Source organism: Drosophila melanogaster, chromosome X, assembly GCF_000001215.4.
Source record: "Drosophila melanogaster chromosome X".
In the NCBI taxonomy this organism is placed as follows: domain Eukaryota; kingdom Metazoa; phylum Arthropoda; class Insecta; order Diptera; family Drosophilidae; genus Drosophila; species Drosophila melanogaster.
Window position 1 is genome coordinate 2,679,738 of NC_004354.4, and position 18,861 is coordinate 2,698,598.

The following is an 18,861-nucleotide window of genomic DNA, read 5'->3' on the forward strand; positions in this document are numbered from 1 at the left end:
TGTCAACTTCTGGAATTCCAGTTCGTCAAAAATCGAATATTTACAAACTCGATTTTCTCCAAAACATGTTTAATAGTCATAGCTAACTATTACTATCACTATTTAAACGATCCTGGGAAAAAAATTTTTTTTTCACTTTTCAGATTTTCGGTAAGGGGTACCATCATTAAAATTTGCGAAAAATTGCAAAATTTTCGAAATTCCAATTTTCAATACAGGTCGATAGGGAATTTTGTTACGAATTCAACGAGGTATGACATTCCACTTTTTGACAACTATTTTTATTGCTATAAAAAAAAAATTAGTATAATTACACAATTTGTGGCAAATTTATTAGATTTTTGGATTTTAGATGTTTTTTTTTTAGATTGGCTCACCATCCTAATTTTATGATTTATGTTACTTGCTTACTGATTTCGTTCGATTGGAAATTCAATTCACAGTTGCAAGTTTTTTTTTTTAATGATTTGTCGAATTTGCTTTTTATTTTAAACCGTAAATTATTTAGAATGAAATTTGAATAAACAATACAAACTATAACTATTGATTCTGCATCTGCAATTTGCACTATTAACTTTGTAATTTATTGGTAGATAAAAAAAATAGCAAATCGGGGATAGTATACTATCTCCGAATGCTTTGGCAAAGCCGGTATCCACTTTTTCCAAGATTCCATCCATTAGATTCCTTATTCTACGTCCTGCGCCGTTTGCCCAGACTGAGATCGGTGGCTCCGCCTTCCGGCTTGAGGCGTCGCTTGCTACTCCGTCCGCTGGCCGATTTTACACCGGATACGGTGCCACTGATTCGCTGAGTCTCGGCCATGGCCAGCGGAGCAGTGGTCAACGGCAGGGGTGGGCCGTTTAACGGATGCCCAAGTGGGAGTGTAGACTCCAGGAGAAGCTCGCTTTTGACAACGGCTCCCGGGGCAATCATCAGCAGGTCGTTGCCAGCGTTTCCGTTGGCATGTCCGTGCCCAATGCCATTCCTGTGCATCTGCCCGTCGGTGCGTTCACACTTGATGTGCCGTACAGGCGGAACATCTGGATTCTCCAGATTCTCCCCGTCCGCCGCATGGCCATTGGCCATCCTATTGTCGTTGTTGTTCGGCTCCATTTGAGCCCTGATCGGATGCGAGGGCGCCTGCCGCTGCTGCCACTCGAGGATGCCCGTCAGCAGCTTAATGTACTTAATGGCCGAGCGCAGGATCTCGTTCTTCGATAGCTTCTTGTCCGGCGGATGTGTGGGCACCAGCTTGCGCAGCTCTGCAAAGGCACCGGACACGTTCTGCTGGCGCCATCGCTCCCTTGTGTTGGTGAACACCTTGCGCACACCGCCGGTGGCTCCTACGCCGCTGCCGCCGCCACTGGATGCATTGCCGCCGGAGCCATTGCCTCCACCACCGCCGCTACCGCCGACTGAGCTTCCGGAGCTGGCCGGCGCGGTCAGCAGTCCGTTGCGGGAGTGACTGCGCGGCGAACTGGACAGTGAGCGATTCGCTGCGGGCGGAACAAAGGAATCGAGCGTTATGTATATAAGAAATTGGGAACTACGGGATGTTCTAGGAGCTCTAAAGTTTTAAAGACTAAGCCTCACCATCCGCCTGGTTGCCATTCAGAACGATGTAATCGCGAAGATCCTCCTCGTCCTCCTCCGTGTCGTTGAGCGAGAAGTCGGAAAGCTCCGCGTCACCGTCTCCATCGGATATGGACTCCGTCTTGGGCTGCAGGTGGGGCGTGGCATGTCGGAGCAGGGCGGGCGGATGCCTGCCAGCGGCAGTGTCCCGCATGCTACCATTACCGTTCAGGTGCCCGGATCGCGGTGACTCGTTGGTCTGGCTGTGGCCGGAGGATCCGCTCGAGGCGGTGCTCCGTTCGTCCGCGTTATCCGCTCCGTTCGAGCTGCTCGGTAGCCAGGCCATCTCTCCGATTCGCCGGAGCAGAGGATACGTGCGTTCTGTTGCGTTCGAAGCGCAGCAGCAAAGTGAGCAACTGACTGGGTAACTGGCACTGTGTGTCTGGGAACCAACCCCCTATGGACAGAGGGCGGGGCCAATGGCGCAGCATCCACCCCCGGACGAGGCATACACACAAAATGGGCGTACTCGTACATACATATGTATGTACGTTTGGGTTACCAATGTTGGGCTGACTTCTTACCGAGCCTGTTACTTTTTGATTAGATTAGATACCAAAACATAAAACGAGTATGAGCAAACTATAATATATATTAGCATAAGCAGCTGTCTTAGAAGTAAATGAAATTCATAATTTATTTAGTAATTTAAACGTATCCAATGCCAATCCAGTAACTGCACATGCCAGGACAACAAACATTCTCAGTTGTTCCTTTCATAGAGCCCAATGTATCTATACACGACTACTGATGACCGATGGGATGGGGTATGCCCACACTTAGACGCTTCTTGGGCTGCTTTGCCGGCGGCTGCGAGGGTCGCGCCACATCGCCCACCTGCTCCCGATCCCGGTCCTGTTCCTTTCGCTCACCCGGTGTCTCCGGCATGGCGGACTCCATTGCAAACTGGGGCGATGTCCTGTCCCCGGGCGCACCATTTGCACTGGGCACAAGCACGGGCGTTAGATTCTGTCTCATCATGGGCGAGGGATTGACGAATATCATCTTGTCGAGCATCTCCTCGCAAATACCGGCGTGACCCTCGCGCACCACGCGCGGCCGGAAGATGTACGAGGTGGCCGACATGCGGGCATCCATATACTGCACCTGCACCTCCACGGGAAAGTCGCTGCCCAGTACCTCGCCAATCTCAAACGGAGCGCTGTCCGCCACGTGCAGTCGCAGCGGCAGGCGCGGCGACATCTTGAAGGTGACGCGCCGCACGAACCGCGACAGGTCGCCGCCATCGCGACCTGGGCGCAGGTAGACGCCCCACGTCGGCTCCAGCATGTAGGGCATGTCCGGATCGCACTGTTCCATGCGGCAGCCGATCACGATGTCCCGACTGATCACACAGCGCCCGGTGACAGTGATCGGCGGAGTGCGGTTGCAGCTCACCCGCTGGCAGTCATCGACCACATTCTGATGGCGCAGGAGATTTGTGTAGCTCATCACGATTCAAAAAAAAAAAAAAAAAAAAAACTAATTTCAATTTATGTTTAACTAAAAATTTTTCTACGAAAATTTGAAGGCAACTTTAACTTGTTTGCTTGGTGTGATGCTTTTTCAAATCGAGAGCGACAGCAAAAACAGAAGCCCACTAGATATGCATTTAACTAAAGTAATAACTAATGTACATATAATTTTTTATAGATTTTATCATACTACCTAATAACCGTTGCATGTCTGCTACCTTGTTTTCCCCCTCGAAGCAGATGTTAATCCCAACTTGGGATTAAGGTTCTTCAAAAGTTTCGCGAAAGGCGTTGAAATTTCAACGCCTTCGTCGTCCTACAACGGGCCATCTCCGATTTTTTCACGCCTTAAACTGTGATTTTTTCTAATTAATTAACGCAGAATTTGTTGGTGGACTAGGGAAGAGTTAGCGGACTTGGGAGTACGCAATGCGCAGACTCCGAAGGGCGGAGTTAAGTGCTAAGTCAGAGGAATTTGGGGTTGGTGCGGCCCGGGCATTTACTTGGCCGGGAATATTCCGGGCACAGCGACGTTACTTCAGTTCAGCGGGGCAGCTGAATTCTAATGTGGACATTTTGAGGATAGCGAGACCATTCAGTGCAATCTGTAGGTGCTCCAAGGCCAAGGACTTCGTTTAAAGGTCTGCTTCAAGTCCACCTGATCTGAGCCCCGTATCTGTTATATTCCTTCATAAGTTGCCAACCGAGCAGCTCTAAACGAGACTTCCCAAGGAAACCTAGTTTGGAGAATATGACACTATATTTCTGATATTAATTTAAACTGTTCATTACATTGATATAATTTTTTTACAGACATCTATCTCATCAGAAAGTAGTCAAGTGCTGAAGTAATTTCACTTGAGCTTGTATCTCCGTTTGTGCTTACAGTTCAACGCTGGGACGGAATTGTGGTGCCAGTAATGCCACCTGATGTGCTACGTCCATCCTCTAATCGCAATCCATATTCATGGGTCCACAGGTCCTCGGACCTACGCCACTTGGACGTTGAAAGGGTGGGCCTTGGGAACTCGGCTCTAATCCCGCTCACAGTCCGACCGACACTCACCCGAAATCACCACCCGGAATCCGATTAGCGGCAATCAAATGAAATCACAGCACATCAAAACGCGACGGGGAGTGGCGAAGTGCGGCAAGTCAACAGTCGCAGCATCAAAATCAAATTAGCAGCAGTTTGGTGGCTAATTCGAACGCACTTTATCATTTTCGGGCAGGCGTCTGTGACTTTGTGGCACGTGTGTGGCCGCGATAGATAAGAGCGAGCCCCAGCAAATGCCAGCAAACTCCGGCTAGCTTGGGCAAACACCACACACGTGGCCACAAAGGAGCTGCGTGTGGAGTGGGTGCCGGGTCAAATGGATTTTCACACCCACTCGACGTCGGCAAAGCCGCCAATTAATAGAATTCAATTATTCAAAGCCACCGCAGGCCGATGGGACGGCTGATAAGGCATAAAGACATCCTTGGGCACTTCGATCGGATTAGGATAATAAAAAATGCTCCGAAAAAAAAAGAAGTTGTGGGGTCCATAAAAATATGCTTTTATGAGGGGGTAGCTAAAATCATTTCCTATTTATCAGATGCCTCAACTTTTAACCCTTCAATTGCGAAGACTAAAAGCCAAATTCAATGCACAGAAATTGCAAGTAATAATCATTTGTAACTGCATAGCAGTAGTATCAGCATCGAACCGAACCACTCGACCGCTCGGAGTTCATCAACCCCTCGTGGAAAGACGGGGAATCCCCTGCTGGCAGGTATGTGTAACGCCACCTGTGGGCCACAGCGCGCAACAGCCAGCTGGGCGGAGGCGGAAAAGCCAGGGAAAATCAGCTGTCGCTATCATCCCACTCCGTACGTGTTTCAGCGCACGCCGCGCACACCTGCCCAGGTAGAGCTTCCACGGGACAAACGGGAAACAGAAGCCCCCAAAAGCTTGGCGCCACTTTCAACTTTTCATCCGTGCTAGAGAGCCGAGCTGCTAGACCGATGCACTGCGTTGACTGCGGACTGGCGCTCTGGTGCACTGCTGGCCGCACTTGGACGATGACCAGGTGGGTGGGTGAGTAATGCCGTTGCGAAATGCCAGTGCCAGTGCGAGTTCGCACAATTCATGGTGGGGCAGGGACGGGTCCGAGTGCAAAAAGCGTCCGAGAAAGCCGTAGGCAGTGAAAAGCCGCCGCTCACGTGGCGAACTGCGTGACTTGGCCAGCAAATCCGCCGCCCAGCCGGCTCCCCGGAAAACACCCCTCGGAAAACGTGCTGCCAGCCGCCCACCAGGCAGCCCCAAAAAGGCAGGGGATTCCATAGCTTTCCTTAACCTGCAGTTGGTGCGTGGGGCTTGGATTGACACTTGGCATCGGCAGTGCCATGTAACGTATCCCACAGCATAGATAAAAACCAAAAGAAACTAGTATTCAATAGAAGCTATGAAAAAGAAAGATATCCAACATTATAGCAATCTATAAATGGGGTTTCTTGCTATGGAAAAGGGAGTCTTTGGCATTCCAATTACTTGCTTTTGTTGTTCGCGCAAAAGCTTCGCCCAAGGGTTAATGTTTGGGTCCGAGTATCTCAGCCGACCAGCGATTTCCCGAGCGACTGCGATTCCCAGCGATTCTCAGCGACGGCGGAGAGCAGCGAGTGAGTGTGAGAAAATTCTGGGAATGCGAGTGCACGGGGGCTTATACACCGGAGCTTGCGATGCGAGCACTAGTGTTCGTGCGAATTTAGAGCCAGAAGGTCGACAACGCGTTCGTCGCACAGTAGAAAGTATTGCCATATACCAAATAAATCGCAACAACGACCTGTCGAATCACGCAAACAAACAGCTTCGTTTTTTTTTTTTTAATTTCGACCAGAAACAAACCGTTATTCTTTGGTGCCAGTGTTAGTGTCAAGTGTATCGAGCTGAGTGACATATAGCCACAGCCAAAAAGTGAGACCATAAGTGAGATTCCAAACAGAAGGCAGCAGCAGCCTAATCGCAGCCTAATCGCAAAAAAGTGCAGCTGGGTGAGAGCGAGAGCGAGTGTGTAAGTGCAATTGTCACGTTGTTGCAATAAAGCTGCAAAGAAAAATCTCAGCAAGAGGCGCTAGATAGACCATTATCATATTGCCAATACAAAACAACGCATTGGGCAGGCAGCTTACATAAATAACTCGGTTCATAACGTCCAATGGCGCACTTACACATATGTACATATAGTGTTTATTAATAAGTGCACGTTGCACACCGAGCAAAGCGTAAACAAAAGCCCACATCAAAATACCTGACCCTACCGAACAATGCTCCGGGAATGCCCCACCACTTCCTTCCTTGCAGTGCCAAACAAACATACTCTGGCCGCAGAATACGCATACGCAACGTGGTGCACCACTGCAGCCGCTTGCCTTCCGGTCACCTGGAGTGCAGTACTGCAGCACACTGCGCCTACGTGAAGTGAACTCATTCATATATGTAGCTACATAGCTCTAATCGATGCCCGGCATCCAATCTGGGTCAGAGCATATTGCGCATACGCAGCGTGTTCCCTTTTGGGCATTGCACCTTGGTATTTTCAGCTTATTTGCTGCACACACGCCACGTGGGCGCAGTAATTTCTGGCAAATTTGGAATGTCTATTAAAACCCCTACGATTTGGATAGCCGCAGTCGCAGTCGCGTTACACAAGCTAAACAGAGTACCACCATTAATAGCTCAACGTTCCCATTCGTGCCCCGAATTTTCCCACAGTCTTTCCCAGTATGTCTTGCCCCCGGGTTATGCGACTGTTATCCATGTCTGTCGCGCTTCCTGTGCTGCATTATCTAACATCCTCGGAATGACGCACGACCAATGTAATCCAGCAATCCAGAGGCATCGCGGCGGATTCGATTCGACCAGTTGGCCTTCTTGCTTTGCTGCGTCAAAGTTCACCCACATATGGGATGCGAACTGGGTTAACCAGCGAGTTACACAATCCTTGGTGGGTATAAACTGAAGGATTTGGGCAGATTGAGCAGTCGGTTGGAAGCCAGTTTGTTGGGCAAAAAAATGGTATTATCCAATGGAATTTTTCACCTTCTTTGGAATTCTTTCTTCTTGAATTCTGGGCCGTCGAAACAACTATCAGCTTGTTTACTTGGCCCATTTGGTTATCTTTGCTTTTAATGGAAACTCTGAAGAGCCTGGAATGGGGTCCACCCTAATGCCTGTGTGTCTGTGTAGTATTTTTGGGTTTAGTTGATTCAGCCAAATCGGAGAGAATGAACCTGGGTCTTATGCAATCGCTGAAACCGAACTCCTTGCCGAATTGAATGCTTGCTATATGCACCGATTACGACATAGTGGTGCATTGTGAGAAATATGAGTTCTTCGCTGCGTTCTTTTTTTGTAATTGCAAAATTGCTGAAAAGAATGTGTCTTCTACTGAGGTACAGGGTACATGGTTCTGAACTACACACTACACGTATCTAAGTATCTAAGTACGTATCTGCGAATCTGGAGCCGGGATGCATTGCGACTGCATAACGACATCCGTTGGCGGAGCGGCAGAGGCAACGCGAGAGCAAAAGCACATCGCACTGCACGTGAATGCAGCGTCGCGCCGTCTCGCTCTCGCTCCCGCTGCGCTGTTAATTAGCACAGTGAAGCCTCGTTGCAGGCAACCACCGTGTGGGCGACATTGTTCTCTATCTATCGTTCTGAGTCTGGGCCGGGCAGAGAGTATACGATTCAATCAATGGCCACCATGCAGGTGCAAGTCAAGGTGACAATTTCACAACAATGCTCCAGCCAATTAGGACTAGAAGTTATCCAAGCCATGATTCATGAACATGAATGGCAGGCAGTCGGAACACGTGCAACGCCTGGTTTCCCCCCCATCATCCATTCGCTTGGCCTAGAAGATCCTAGAAAGCGTTGGTGGTTAGCTGGGCGGCACAATACTATTGGCGAGCAACGTGAAGACGGTAACGAAGCAACATTCGGAATTTGAATTGGATTCTAGAGAATCGGGGGGGTTTGCGCGTCGCAGCCCGGTGCCGCAACAGATTTCGTGATTCATTTCATCACCCGGCCGAAGTGAAACTACTCACAACGCAATCGACTCACGTTGATGCAACAGCGCTGCTCTGAATGAATCCGGTGCAAATAGAATCCGCATTGTAGTGGTTGGTCATTCATTCAACGGATACTCAGTAGTCACGGAATCTCCTCGAAGGAAGGACAAACATAGATACATAGGTTCATCATAGAAGTGAAATCAGTTAGTTAGTTATTTAGTTACCCCCATTCAAGGTCCTATCAAGGATAACTGAAGTGCTAATGGTCATCATACGATTTTCCAGAATCTCGCACTAGTCAACCAACTGGGCAAGCTGGAGAACCTAAGCACCATGGAGGGCGGCGAGTCCACGGAGTCCACACACAACACCAAGGTGTCCGACTCGGCCTACTCGAACAGCTGCAGCAACAGCCAGTCGCAGCGCAGGTGAGTCCATTTGATGTGCTCAATCATGCGAGTAGTCTAAACGATCCATCCCCTTTCCAGTGGCAGCTCCAAATCCCGCCTGAGCGGCAGCCACTCCTCCGGCAGCAGTGGCTATGGGGGCAAGCCCTCGACGCAGGCCAGCAGCAGCGACATGATCATCAAGCGCAACAAGGATAAGTCGCGCAAGAAGAAGAAGAACAAGGGCGCCGGCCAGGGGGCGGGGCAGGCGCAGACCCTGATCTCGGCGTCGACGAGCCTAGAGGGCAGGGACGAGGAGAAGCCGCGGCCCAGCGGCACTGGGTGCGTAGAACAGCAGATCTGCCGAGAGCTGCAGGATCAACAGCACGGCGAGGATCACAGCGAGCCGCAGGCCATAGAGCAGCTGCAGCAGGAGGAGGAGGAGGATCAGTCCGGCTCCGAGTCGGAGGCGGACCGAGTCGAGGGCGTGGCCAAGTCGGAGGCGGCACAGAGCTTTCCGATTCCCTCGCCGCTATCCGTCACCATTGTCCCGCCCTCGATGGGCGGCTGCGGCGGAGTGGGCCACGCAGCCGGTCTGGACAGCGGGCTGGCCAAGTTCGACAAGACCTGGGAGGCAGGTCCGGGCAAGCTGGAGTCCATGACCGGGGTGGGCGCAGCGGCGGCGGGCACAGGGCAGCGCGGGGAGCGGGTGAAGGAGGACAGCTTCTGCTGCGTCATCTCCATGCACGACGGCATCGTCCTGTACACGACGCCCAGCATCACCGATGTCCTGGGCTACCCGCGCGACATGTGGCTGGGCAGGTCCTTCATCGATTTTGTGCACCTTAAGGACCGCGCCACCTTCGCCAGTCAGATCACCACGGGCATACCCATTGCGGAATCCAGGGGCAGCGTGCCCAAGGACGCCAAGAGCACCTTCTGCGTGATGCTGCGTCGCTACCGGGGACTCAAGTCCGGCGGATTCGGCGTCATCGGCAGGCCCGTCAGCTACGAACCCTTCCGCCTGGGGCTCACCTTCAGGGAGGCTCCGGAGGAGGCGCGACCGGACAACTACATGGTCTCCAATGGCACCAACATGCTGCTCGTCATCTGCGCCACTCCGATCAAGAGCAGCTACAAGGGTGAGTATCTGTGCCCGTTTTGGTTTCATCCAGCCATCTAACCATCGATCTCTGCCCCCCCCAGTTCCCGACGAGATTCTCTCACAGAAGAGCCCCAAGTTCGCCATACGCCACACGGCCACCGGGATCATATCGCACGTGGACAGCGCGGCGGTCAGTGCACTGGGCTATCTGCCGCAGGACCTGATTGGCCGCAGCATCATGGACTTCTACCACCACGAGGACCTCTCAGTCATGAAGGAGACCTACGAGACGGTAATGAAGAAGGGTCAGACGGCGGGCGCCTCCTTCTGCAGCAAGCCATACCGCTTCCTCATCCAGAACGGTTGCTACGTCCTTCTGGAGACCGAATGGACCAGCTTCGTCAATCCATGGTCCCGCAAGCTGGAATTTGTCGTCGGACACCATCGCGTCTTTCAGGGTGAGTTCGCGTGCCGACCCAGTGATCCAATGATCCTCTAAACAGGTCATTTCACCTTCCAGGACCCAAGCAGTGCAACGTCTTCGAGGCGGCGCCCACATGTAAGCTGAAGATATCGGAGGAGGCACAGAGCCGGAACACGCGAATCAAGGAGGATATCGTGAAGCGCCTGGCGGAGACGGTGTCCCGTCCGTCGGACACGGTCAAGCAGGAGGTTTCCCGCCGCTGCCAGGCGCTGGCCAGCTTCATGGAAACGCTCATGGACGAGGTGTCCCGGGCGGATCTCAAGCTGGAGCTGCCGCACGAGAACGAGTTGACCGTCTCGGAGCGGGACAGCGTGATGCTCGGCGAGATTTCGCCGCACCACGACTACTATGACAGTAAGAGTTCCACCGAGACGCCGCCCAGCTACAACCAGCTAAACTATAACGAGAACCTGCTGCGTTTTTTCAACAGCAAGCCGGTCACGGCGCCGGCGGAGCTCGATCCGCCCAAAACGGAGCCGCCGGAGCCGCGCGGCACGTGTGTCAGTGGCGCCAGTGGTCCGATGAGTCCCGTCCACGAGGGCAGCGGGGGCAGTGGCTCCTCGGGCAACTTCACCACCGCCAGTAACATACACATGAGCAGTGTGACAAATACGAGCATTGCCGGCACTGGTGGCACGGGCACTGGTACAGGTACAGGTACTGGAACTGGAACTGGAACCGGGACAGGAACTGGAACCGGGACAGGAACTGGAACGGGAACAGGTACAGGCACAGGCACAGGCACTGGAACAGGCAATGGAACAAATTCCGGCACCGGAACCGGCACCGCCAGCTCATCCAAAGGCGGAAGCGCCGCCATACCGCCAGTCACGCTGACCGAATCCCTGCTCAATAAGCACAACGACGAGATGGAGAAGTTCATGCTGAAGAAGCACCGCGAGTCGCGCGGACGGACGGGTGAGAAGAGCAAGAAGTCCGCCAATGACACCCTTAAGATGCTGGAGTACAGCGGTCCAGGCCACGGGATAAAAAGAGGAGGCTCCCATTCCTGGGAGGGAGAGGCCAACAAGCCCAAGCAGCAGCTAACCCTGGGAACAGATGCGATCAAGGGAGCGGCAGGAAGTGCGGGCGGAGCAGTCGGCACTGGCGGTGTGGGATCAGGAGGAGCCGGTGTGGCGGGCGGAGGAGGATCCGGAACAGGCGTAGCAGGCACACCAGAAGGCAGAGCCACAACGACCTCGGGAACGGGGACACCAGGTGGAGCCGGAGGCGGAGGCGGAGCAGGAGCGGCAGCAGCGGCTGGAGCGTCCTCCTCCGTGGGCAGTTCCACGCCAGGACCCTCGTCCTATCCCACCTGCACGCAAAACATAAACCTCTGGCCACCGTTCTCGGTGGGCATCACACCGCCCGTTCACTCCACGCACACGGCCATGGCCCAGAGCAGCTTCTCCTCCGCCGGCCTCTTCCCGACCTTCTACTACATCCCCGCCTCCTTGACGCCCACCAGTCCCACGCGCTCTCCCCGGATGCACAAGCATCCGCACAAGGGTGGCACGGACATGCCCACCACCTCGCAGCAGGCGGCTGCCGCGGCCGCCCAGGCCATGCCGCTGCAGTACATGGCCGGCGTGATGTACCCGCATCCTTCGCTTTTCTACACACACCCGGCGGCGGCCGCGGCCACGGCCATGATGTACCAGCCGATGCCCTTTCCGGGAATGGCCAACGCTCTCCAGATTCCCGAACGTCCGTTGGGCTCCCAATCCGCGTACAACAAGTCGGTGTACACGGTAAGTCAGTGGCCGGTGGTGCCTCACCGAACTGTCTTAACTCCAACTCCAACTCCATACTCGTCCATAGACCACGCCGGCGTCCATGACGAAGAAGGTGCCGGGTGCATTCCACTCGGTCACCACTCCTGCCCAGGTGCAGCGTCCCTCCTCGCAGAGCGCATCCGTCAAGACGGAGCCGGGCTCCAGTGCAGCGGTATCCGATCCCTGCAAGAAGGAGGTGCCGGACTCCTCGCCCATTCCCTCCGTGATGGGCGACTACAACTCCGACCCGCCCTGCAGCAGCAGCAATCCCGCCAACAACAAGGTATGCTATACGAATGAGGTCCATTGGTGATTGGTCATTATGAAGAACATGGTCTCATCCACAGAAATACACGGACAGCAATGGGAATAGCGACGACATGGATGGCTCCAGCTTCTCCTCCTTCTACTCGTCCTTCATCAAGACCACGGACGGATCGGAGAGTCCGCCGGACACCGAAAAGGACCCCAAGCACCGAAAGCTGAAGGTACGTACAGTTCAGTCCACGATGCGATTCAATGTAATCCATTTCCGTTCTTTTGCAGAGCATGAGCACATCTGAGAGCAAGATCATGGAGCACCCGGAGGAGGACCAGACACAGCACGGGGATGGGTAGTAGCCACACCCGCAGTTGCTGCTGACCGACGTACACAACCGAGTGCACAATGTCGATCCCTGGGATGATCCGAGCAGCAGACACCGAGGAGCAGCAGGGTCCTGGAAACGAGTGAGCAATTGCCTCCGGTCTGGGCACCGAGTACCAGCCAGTCCCACCAGTTCCTATTCCTAACTCCCCCTTCCATTCCCTTCAAGTTCTTCGAATCAACGCGAACGCTTCCGTGGGATGTCACCATTCAGTATCCGAACAAGTAACGAAAGCATCAGACGAACTGACGTGGAAGGATGCCCAGAACCCATGCAAGCCGAGGATAATGTAGATCTCAAGCCAAGCAAAGCTTTTAGATGATATCTATCCTATGTTTAATCAGAATATTAAGTGAATTGAAAACTAGAGAGGGTTCGAACATCGAACCACCCTTCTCAGCCCTAAGGTTTATATATCCGAATCTTTTTTAGTTATTTATTGTACAATAAATATCGAAAAGCCAACGCCAACACTTGTAGTAGTTGTTTTAATCGAAGATGGATTGGATTTAGCTGCAATTAGGTAGTTTAATCAGTAATTAGCTAGAGTGGCTAGTTAGACCGGACTTTGTTAGATACATATGCGTTCATTCCTTTTCGAAGAACTCGTCGTAGGGAATGTTGGCCCACAGACTCTGTACGATGGCACTGAAGGCCTTGGCGCAGGCCTCGTTGATCTTCGGCTGGACATCGAGGGCCAGGGTGCTCCACTCCTGGTTCAGCACCTTCAGCGTGCTGTCGCGCAGCTCCTTGTTGTCGTTGAACAGATTCGACAGGTCAAAGTGGCCACTACGAGAAGAGGTTTGAGGTCACCATTCAGTTGGCTAGACATGCAGGCCATGCTCACCCCTTGATCTTGGTGGCCGTCTTGTAGTCGGTGATGTTGAGATAGGTGTGGCCATCGGAGCGCTTCACTGGCTCGGCGGTAATCCAAACCTTTGTGTGCACATCGTTCAACCGAATGGTCAGGTCGCCCTTGCTGACAATGGGCAGGATGAGCAGCTTGCCGTCTACGTCGTACTTGGCCCGCACCTCCAGTTCCGGATTGTCCAAGAGCAGGGTCAGCTTGAGCGGCCTGGTGAGGTCCTTGGTGAATCCCTTCAGGCTCTTGACCATCATCGAGTTGGCCAGATTGTAGAGCTTGGCATCGCTCATGGTCAGTTTGAACTTTATCGACTCCGAGTGGCCGCCGCTCTCGATGAACATCGTGCCCAGGGCAATGGGCTCCAGCGCGGCCACCTGCCGCTCCGGAATGCCATTCTTGAAGGCTTGGAAAAAGGTTTGCGCCTGAGCCAGCAAGCACGACTCATCCTGGAGCTTGCAGCGCTTCAGCGGCGATGCTGCCAATCGATGGAGTATGAAGTAAACAATTAGGAAACATCAGGAGCCACTTCACATATACGGATTAACGATTGAAAACTCACGAAATCCTTCGGAGGCGTCCACTCTGCAGGAAACCCAGCTGAGTAGACCCACCCATACGAGGAACATAGAGGCACCGGTTAGCTGCATTTTTCCGTGTTCCGTAGTCCGTAGTCCGTAATCTCTGTATGGCGATTTAGCTAAGCGACAACTGACGGAATCCAGCCAGAAGTCGGGCCTATTTATCCTCTGGCGGCGGGTGCAAGTTCAAGTCCGATTCTGCGACCAGATTGAATTAATTGCGCCCAAGTGCGGCTTACCGGCATGAAACTTCGTTTTAATGCGTACTGGGAAAACTGGAAAAACATCGCTTTTGATCTTTTCCATTATAAATTTGAACTTAAACGAGTCGAATAAAAGGCATTCTCCTTCCTACATAAATCATCGGCCATAACTAAAGGCGCTAAAGTAAGTAACTTGCCGGTATGGATGTGAGATACGTCCAAGCCGCACTCGGATCATTCATCGAATCCGATCGGATGTGAGTAAAAGCCGAACGATTCTCAACTGGGTTGCAATGGAGAACTGGTTTCTCTTCTCCATATCTCTCTCGCGCGGGAAATCTCCTCTGGAGATTCAATAGAAACGCTATGAATATGGTATACCCTGATATTTAGGTAGCTTCGATCCACTAAAGATACTCTTGGCATCTCAAAAAAGTATGTTGTGTAAAATAGAGTTCATAGTTGCGCTCCTCTCATTCAACACGGATTCGGATTCGGATATGGACTACGATCTGGTGACCATCGAACCGCTCGGCCAATTGACAGTGCGTGTCAGGTTCGAGGTCGGCGTGGACAAGTGTGGAGTCAACTTTGATCTCCTGCCATGTCGGTGAGATGACGCGCCGACTCAACATGGGCGCCAATCAACGGCGAGTTTTGTGAACTGAAACAGTGATGTCGGCTTATCATGTTAAGCTCTAAATTAATTCAATTTTTACAATCTAAACCATTTTACATTGAATTCAAGTAGTAGTTACAATAGTTTCTGTAAAAACCTTTAATATATTGCCTTAGGTCAACAAAAAATACATAACAATTTGTGTGCCGCTCACCATCGCATCGAGTGCATTCATTTCCGGGACGTGACAATTAGTGGAGTTGTACTGTACTGTCCGTTAGGTTGTTAAAAGTCGCCTTGCCCGCCGCGACGCGTCTTATTAGCGAGCAATTAGTTAATGAACACCGATCGGGAGTCATGTAGAAAGGTAAACAACTTTATTTACATTCAACGCACATGAGCCAGGGGCGGGCGAAAAGGTGAGCGACTAGGGGCACGTGGCGTACGAAGACTATGGCTATGACTTGCGATCTGAGTTGGACCCATGGCCTCAGGCTTTTGTGGCATCCGTGTCGGTGCTTAGGTTCTTCAGTGACTGCTCAAACTCCACGCTCTCTACCTGCCGCTTGCCCAGATCGTATGGCGGGGGTCCGATTAGCTGCACCACCTGGTCGTAGTCCAGCGTTTCCTTCTCCAGCAGAGCTTCGGCCAGCTAAAAAAACAAAAAAGAAAAGCGATTATGTCTAGAAGCACGTGAATCTAATAAAACAGTTTACGAGGCATAAACCAAAACCAATTAATCTTTTGATTGTTAATTATCCATTAAATCTAAGGAAAATCACAAAATCTAAGAAAACGTATAAAGGAGTGCCAACAAACCTTCTCCAGCTTATCGCGATGCGTAGTGAGTATGCCCTCGGTGGTTTGGTAAGCACTCGCCACCACATGCCGCGCCTCGTTGTCAATCATGCTCTCCATGGCACGCGAGAAGGGCTTTTTGCCACCGCTGCCCATCGCACCGCCGCCCTCGGTCTCATCCGCGTCGCGTACGTAGATGGGACCGAGGGTGTCGTTCATGCCGAACTTCTTGATCTGCGAGTACGCGATCTTCGTCACCTTTTCCAGATCGTTTTGAGCTCCCGTCGTTATGCGGTTAAAGACTAGATTCTCGGCAGCGCGCCCGCCGAGCGCCATGCACATCTTGTCGAACAGTTCCTCCTTGCTGTACAAATGCTGTTCGCTGGGCGTATATTGGGCGAAGCCGAGCGCCAGACTTGTGCGCGGCACAATGGTCACCTTAAGCAGGATGTCCGAGTTGGGCAACATCCAGCCCACCAGCGCGTGTCCCGATTCGTGGTAAGCGATCACCTTGCGCTCCGCCAGCGATAGGGCATGCGAACGTTTCTCAGTTCCGCCTGATTGCAAAGTTATTAATGAAGTAATTAAATAATCTGCTTGTTCGAAAACAACTTACCAACTAGACGCTCAACGGCGTACTCAAGATTCTTGCTGCTGACCTCCATCTGTGTGTTGCGCGCCGCATGCAGGGCGGCCTCATTGCATACGTTGGCGATGTCAGCACCCGAAAAACCCGGTGTCAGGCGGGCCAAGCGTTGTGAGAAGGTCGTGGGCGGCGACTCCAGTTTCACCGATGACAAGTGCTTCTCAAAGATCTCCTTGCGCTCCGCCAGCGTGGGCAAATCGATGAGAATGTGGCGATCAAAGCGACCGGGTCGCAGCAGCGCCTTAAAAAATGTAACAAGTATGGTATGGTATGGTAATGTCAAATGATTGGCTTGTTCCGAACCTTGTCTAGGATATCAGCTCGATTCGTACTGGCCAACATCAGCACGCCCTCCTTGGTGGCCATACCGTCCATCTCGACCAGCAGCTGATTAAGCGTCTGCTCCGATTCGCCAGAGCTGCCCTGTCCCATGCTTTCAGTTCCCGAACGTTGCCGACCGATGGCGTCTATCTCATCGATGTAAATGATGCATGGCGCCCGTTTTTTGCCTTCCTTAAACAGATCACGCACTCGCGCGGCCCCCAGACCGCCAATCATCTCGATGAACTCGGAGCCGTTCATGCTGAGAAACGGCACCTGGGCCTCGGTGGCGACCGCCTTGGCCAGTAGCGTCTTGCCGCATCCTGGTGGACCCAGGAGTAGGGCTCCTCGCGGCACCTTGGCGCCCAGCCGCTGGTACTTCTCCGGCGACTTGAGGTAATCTACAAATTCCTTCACCTCCTGTTTCGCCTCACTGAGACCGGCCACGTCCCGGAAAAGCACACCGCGACCGCCATCGAAAGGATCAACTAGCGTGAACTTGGCACGGCCCATTTGGTTCTGAAACAAATTAACTACGTGAGATCCGCGAATTTTTAGCCTATACACCACTACTCACAAATGAATCCATGCTGAGCGGGCTCTTGATGCTCTTCATGCGGGTGGCAATCGACATAAGCAGAGCGCAGACGAGAAGCAGCATGAGAATACGTCCGGTGGTGTCCGTCTGCCGGTCGTAGGTCACCGGCACACCATCCTTGATGCCCAAACGCTTCTCCACATCACGCAGCTTCTCCTCAAACTTGTTGGCATCGGCCACCGCCATGTGAAAGATGGTGGAAGACACCTTCCGACCCTTGATGACGGCTCCCTCGTGCAGAATGATGGTCACCATTTCCATGTCGGGTCTGATGATCAGCTCCTTGACTTCGCCCACGGCCAGCATGTGGTGCACGAACTCGTTCCACGACACATAGCGCGTGGAACCCTGTACAATAGGATAGATTAAAAAACTGGACACCTTTTGCGGGCTCAGACTTACCTCTGGTCTCTCGGAGCGCGGAGTAATTAGCAGGGAAAAGAAGGCCACAAACATGTAGATGGTAAAGAGCCACAGTACGGCCTTAGTCAGTACAGAACGCATCTTTTCGTCATTCTCGTTGCTGTTTTTGTTGGGATCTTCGCCGGGCTCACCAATGGTACTGCTAGAAGTAGGAGTACTGGCGGCCTCCTCTCCTGCCGCTCTGCTGCTCTTATCGCCATCCTCCGCCGCGACAGCTGACTTTTTCTCCTTCGACGAATCATCTTTAGCCTTGGCACTGCCCTTCTCGGGCTGTTCATGCTTTTCCGTCTTGCCATCCGAAGCGGTAGGAGGTTTTGCGGTGCTGCTCAGGCTGCGCAGGTGCATCAGTCTAACCTCCTTGGGAGTCAGCTGCAGGGAGCGCGCTATTAGGCCCACAATTGCCTTGTACTCCGCCTGCAGCTGCATCACCTACAGAGAGGAACAGCCTGCGTAAGTCTCTGGAGGATTGGGATAGCCCTCTCATCATACCTGCCGCCGGCTGAGCTGAAGGAGCGACAGTTCCCGCCCAATCCTTGGGGGTTGTCCTGTGGCACTGCGGAGCTGGATCAGCTGAGATCCACCGCGCTGCAGCGCATTCCGCACATGCCGCAGGCCCTTCAACATTATTTCCCAATCGCGGACCGGCTGCGACTACGTAACTCCACCGAATCCGAACACAAAACACTATTTCGTTGACAGGTCCCGATTAGGACGGCAGCCCCTGCGAATACTGATTTATAACCGAAGAGCTCCCTAATTCCCGGACCACACTCTTGGCCAGCCCCAAAAAATGATGATTTAACTAAAATAAAAACACACGAAATTTCACGATAGACCCCGATAGATCACACAAATACCGCCTTCTGATATCGATGAAGGAAGGATCCGATAGGCGTAGTCGAATTGTCGTCATCTATATCGATATGTCTTGTTTTTGTATTGTTCAAATAAATTTTTTAAATAATAAACGCACTCTTTGGGAGTTGTTAGCCACTTTATGCGTGCAATTTTGAAAAATTTGCCTATCATTAATGAAAGTGTATAAGAGCTAAAACTTATGCGTTACGCAAGGCTTTAAATAATGGGTACTCTATTAATGATAGACATTAATTTTTGGTTTGGCGCGCTCTTTGCGTTAAACTGATCTCCTTATCCAACCGATGGAAGGCAACTGATACACGTTCATTTTAAACATGTACAAATTTCAGAGTCTTTAGTTTCAATACAAAATCTGCAGAT

The 18,861-nt window shown here is 52.2% G+C and overlaps 5 protein-coding genes and 1 long non-coding RNA gene across 8 annotated transcripts; 1 reads left to right on the plus strand and 5 right to left on the minus strand.

The window, feature by feature from the left end:
- Positions 1–461: 461 nt before the first annotated feature.
- HLH3B (Helix loop helix protein 3B) lies at positions 462–1,986 on the minus strand. The gene is made up of 2 exons (NM_080316.2): positions 1,597–1,986; positions 462–1,499 (listed from the first exon to the last, which is right to left on the minus strand). The coding sequence occupies exons 1-2, from the start codon at positions 1,919–1,921 to the stop codon at positions 694–696; spliced, it is 1,131 nt and encodes a 376-aa protein (NP_525055.1). The 5' UTR covers positions 1,922–1,986; the 3' UTR covers positions 462–693.
- A 263-nt stretch (positions 1,987–2,249) lies between these two features.
- Positions 2,250–3,195, minus strand: CG2652 (uncharacterized protein). Its single transcript, NM_130659.2, has one exon. The coding sequence runs from the start codon at positions 3,085–3,087 to the stop codon at positions 2,380–2,382; it is 708 nt and encodes a 235-aa protein (NP_570015.1). The 5' UTR covers positions 3,088–3,195; the 3' UTR covers positions 2,250–2,379.
- lncRNA:CR44470 (long non-coding RNA:CR44470) lies at positions 3,092–4,108 on the minus strand. Its single transcript, NR_123780.1, has one exon. It is a non-coding gene; the product is annotated as a long non-coding RNA:CR44470 (long non-coding RNA).
- A 1,734-nt stretch (positions 4,109–5,842) lies between these two features.
- Positions 5,843–13,043, plus strand: per (period). 2 transcript variants are annotated; one of them, NM_001272265.1, is made up of 9 exons: positions 5,843–6,163; positions 8,460–8,602; positions 8,663–9,702; positions 9,767–10,123; positions 10,186–11,900; positions 11,971–12,207; positions 12,272–12,412; positions 12,471–12,653; positions 12,740–13,043. In NM_001272265.1, the coding sequence occupies exons 2-8, from the start codon at positions 8,508–8,510 to the stop codon at positions 12,540–12,542; spliced, it is 3,657 nt and encodes a 1,218-aa protein (NP_001259194.1). In that variant the 5' UTR covers positions 5,843–6,163; positions 8,460–8,507; the 3' UTR covers positions 12,543–12,653; positions 12,740–13,043. The 2 variants fall into 2 exon arrangements, with proteins under 2 accessions (NP_001259194.1, NP_525056.2); NM_080317.2 differs by having other exon boundaries at positions 12,471–13,043.
- On the minus strand, positions 12,995–14,149 carry dyw (daywake). Its single transcript, NM_130660.2, has 3 exons — positions 13,996–14,149; positions 13,419–13,911; positions 12,995–13,360 (listed from the first exon to the last, which is right to left on the minus strand). The coding sequence occupies exons 1-3, from the start codon at positions 14,081–14,083 to the stop codon at positions 13,159–13,161; spliced, it is 783 nt and encodes a 260-aa protein (NP_570016.1). The 5' UTR covers positions 14,084–14,149; the 3' UTR covers positions 12,995–13,158.
- Positions 14,150–14,654: 505 nt separating this feature from the next.
- Spg7 (Paraplegin) lies at positions 14,655–18,474 on the minus strand. Of its 2 annotated transcripts, none has more exons than NM_206616.2 (7): positions 18,112–18,474; positions 17,602–18,051; positions 17,179–17,547; positions 16,584–17,120; positions 16,251–16,521; positions 15,656–16,191; positions 14,655–15,488 (listed from the first exon to the last, which is right to left on the minus strand). In NM_206616.2, the coding sequence occupies exons 1-7, from the start codon at positions 18,244–18,246 to the stop codon at positions 15,327–15,329; spliced, it is 2,460 nt and encodes an 819-aa protein (NP_996339.2). In that variant the 5' UTR covers positions 18,247–18,474; the 3' UTR covers positions 14,655–15,326. The 2 variants fall into 2 exon arrangements, with proteins under 2 accessions (NP_996339.2, NP_570017.1); NM_130661.2 differs by having other exon boundaries at positions 14,986–15,488.
- Between the last annotated feature and the right edge of the window lie 387 nt (positions 18,475–18,861).

Excerpts from the sequence above, each read along its gene's own strand:
- dyw (NM_130660.2), bottom strand. The coding sequence starts at position 14,083 with ATGCAGCTAACCGGTGCCTCTATGTTCCTCGTATGGGTGGGTCTACTC. Across the intron at positions 13,912-13,995 it reads GGACGCCTCCGAAGGATTTC|CATCGCCGCTGAAGCGCTGC; the intron begins GTGAGTTTTCAA and ends ATCGATTGGCAG. Across the intron at positions 13,361-13,418 it reads ACGGCCACCAAGATCAAGGG|TGGCCACTTTGACCTGTCGA; the intron begins GTGAGCATGGCC and ends CTCTTCTCGTAG.
- HLH3B (NM_080316.2), bottom strand. The coding sequence starts at position 1,921 with ATGGCCTGGCTACCGAGCAGCTCGAACGGAGCGGATAACGCGGACGAA. Across the intron at positions 1,500-1,596 it reads GAATGGCAACCAGGCGGATG|CGAATCGCTCACTGTCCAGT; the intron begins GTGAGGCTTAGT and ends TTCCGCCCGCAG.
- per (NM_080317.2), top strand. The coding sequence starts at position 8,508 with ATGGAGGGCGGCGAGTCCACGGAGTCCACACACAACACCAAGGTGTCC. Across the intron at positions 9,703-9,766 it reads GATCAAGAGCAGCTACAAGG|TTCCCGACGAGATTCTCTCA; the intron begins GTGAGTATCTGT and ends TGCCCCCCCCAG. Across the intron at positions 12,208-12,271 it reads GCAATCCCGCCAACAACAAG|AAATACACGGACAGCAATGG; the intron begins GTATGCTATACG and ends TCTCATCCACAG.
- Spg7 (NM_206616.2), bottom strand. The coding sequence starts at position 18,246 with ATGTTGAAGGGCCTGCGGCATGTGCGGAATGCGCTGCAGCGCGGTGGA. Across the intron at positions 17,121-17,178 it reads CGCTCAGCATGGATTCATTT|AACCAAATGGGCCGTGCCAA; the intron begins GTGAGTAGTGGT and ends AATTTGTTTCAG. Across the intron at positions 15,489-15,655 it reads ATCGCGATAAGCTGGAGAAG|CTGGCCGAAGCTCTGCTGGA; the intron begins GTTTGTTGGCAC and ends TTGTTTTTTTAG.
- CG2652 (NM_130659.2), bottom strand. The coding sequence starts at position 3,087 with ATGAGCTACACAAATCTCCTGCGCCATCAGAATGTGGTCGATGACTGC.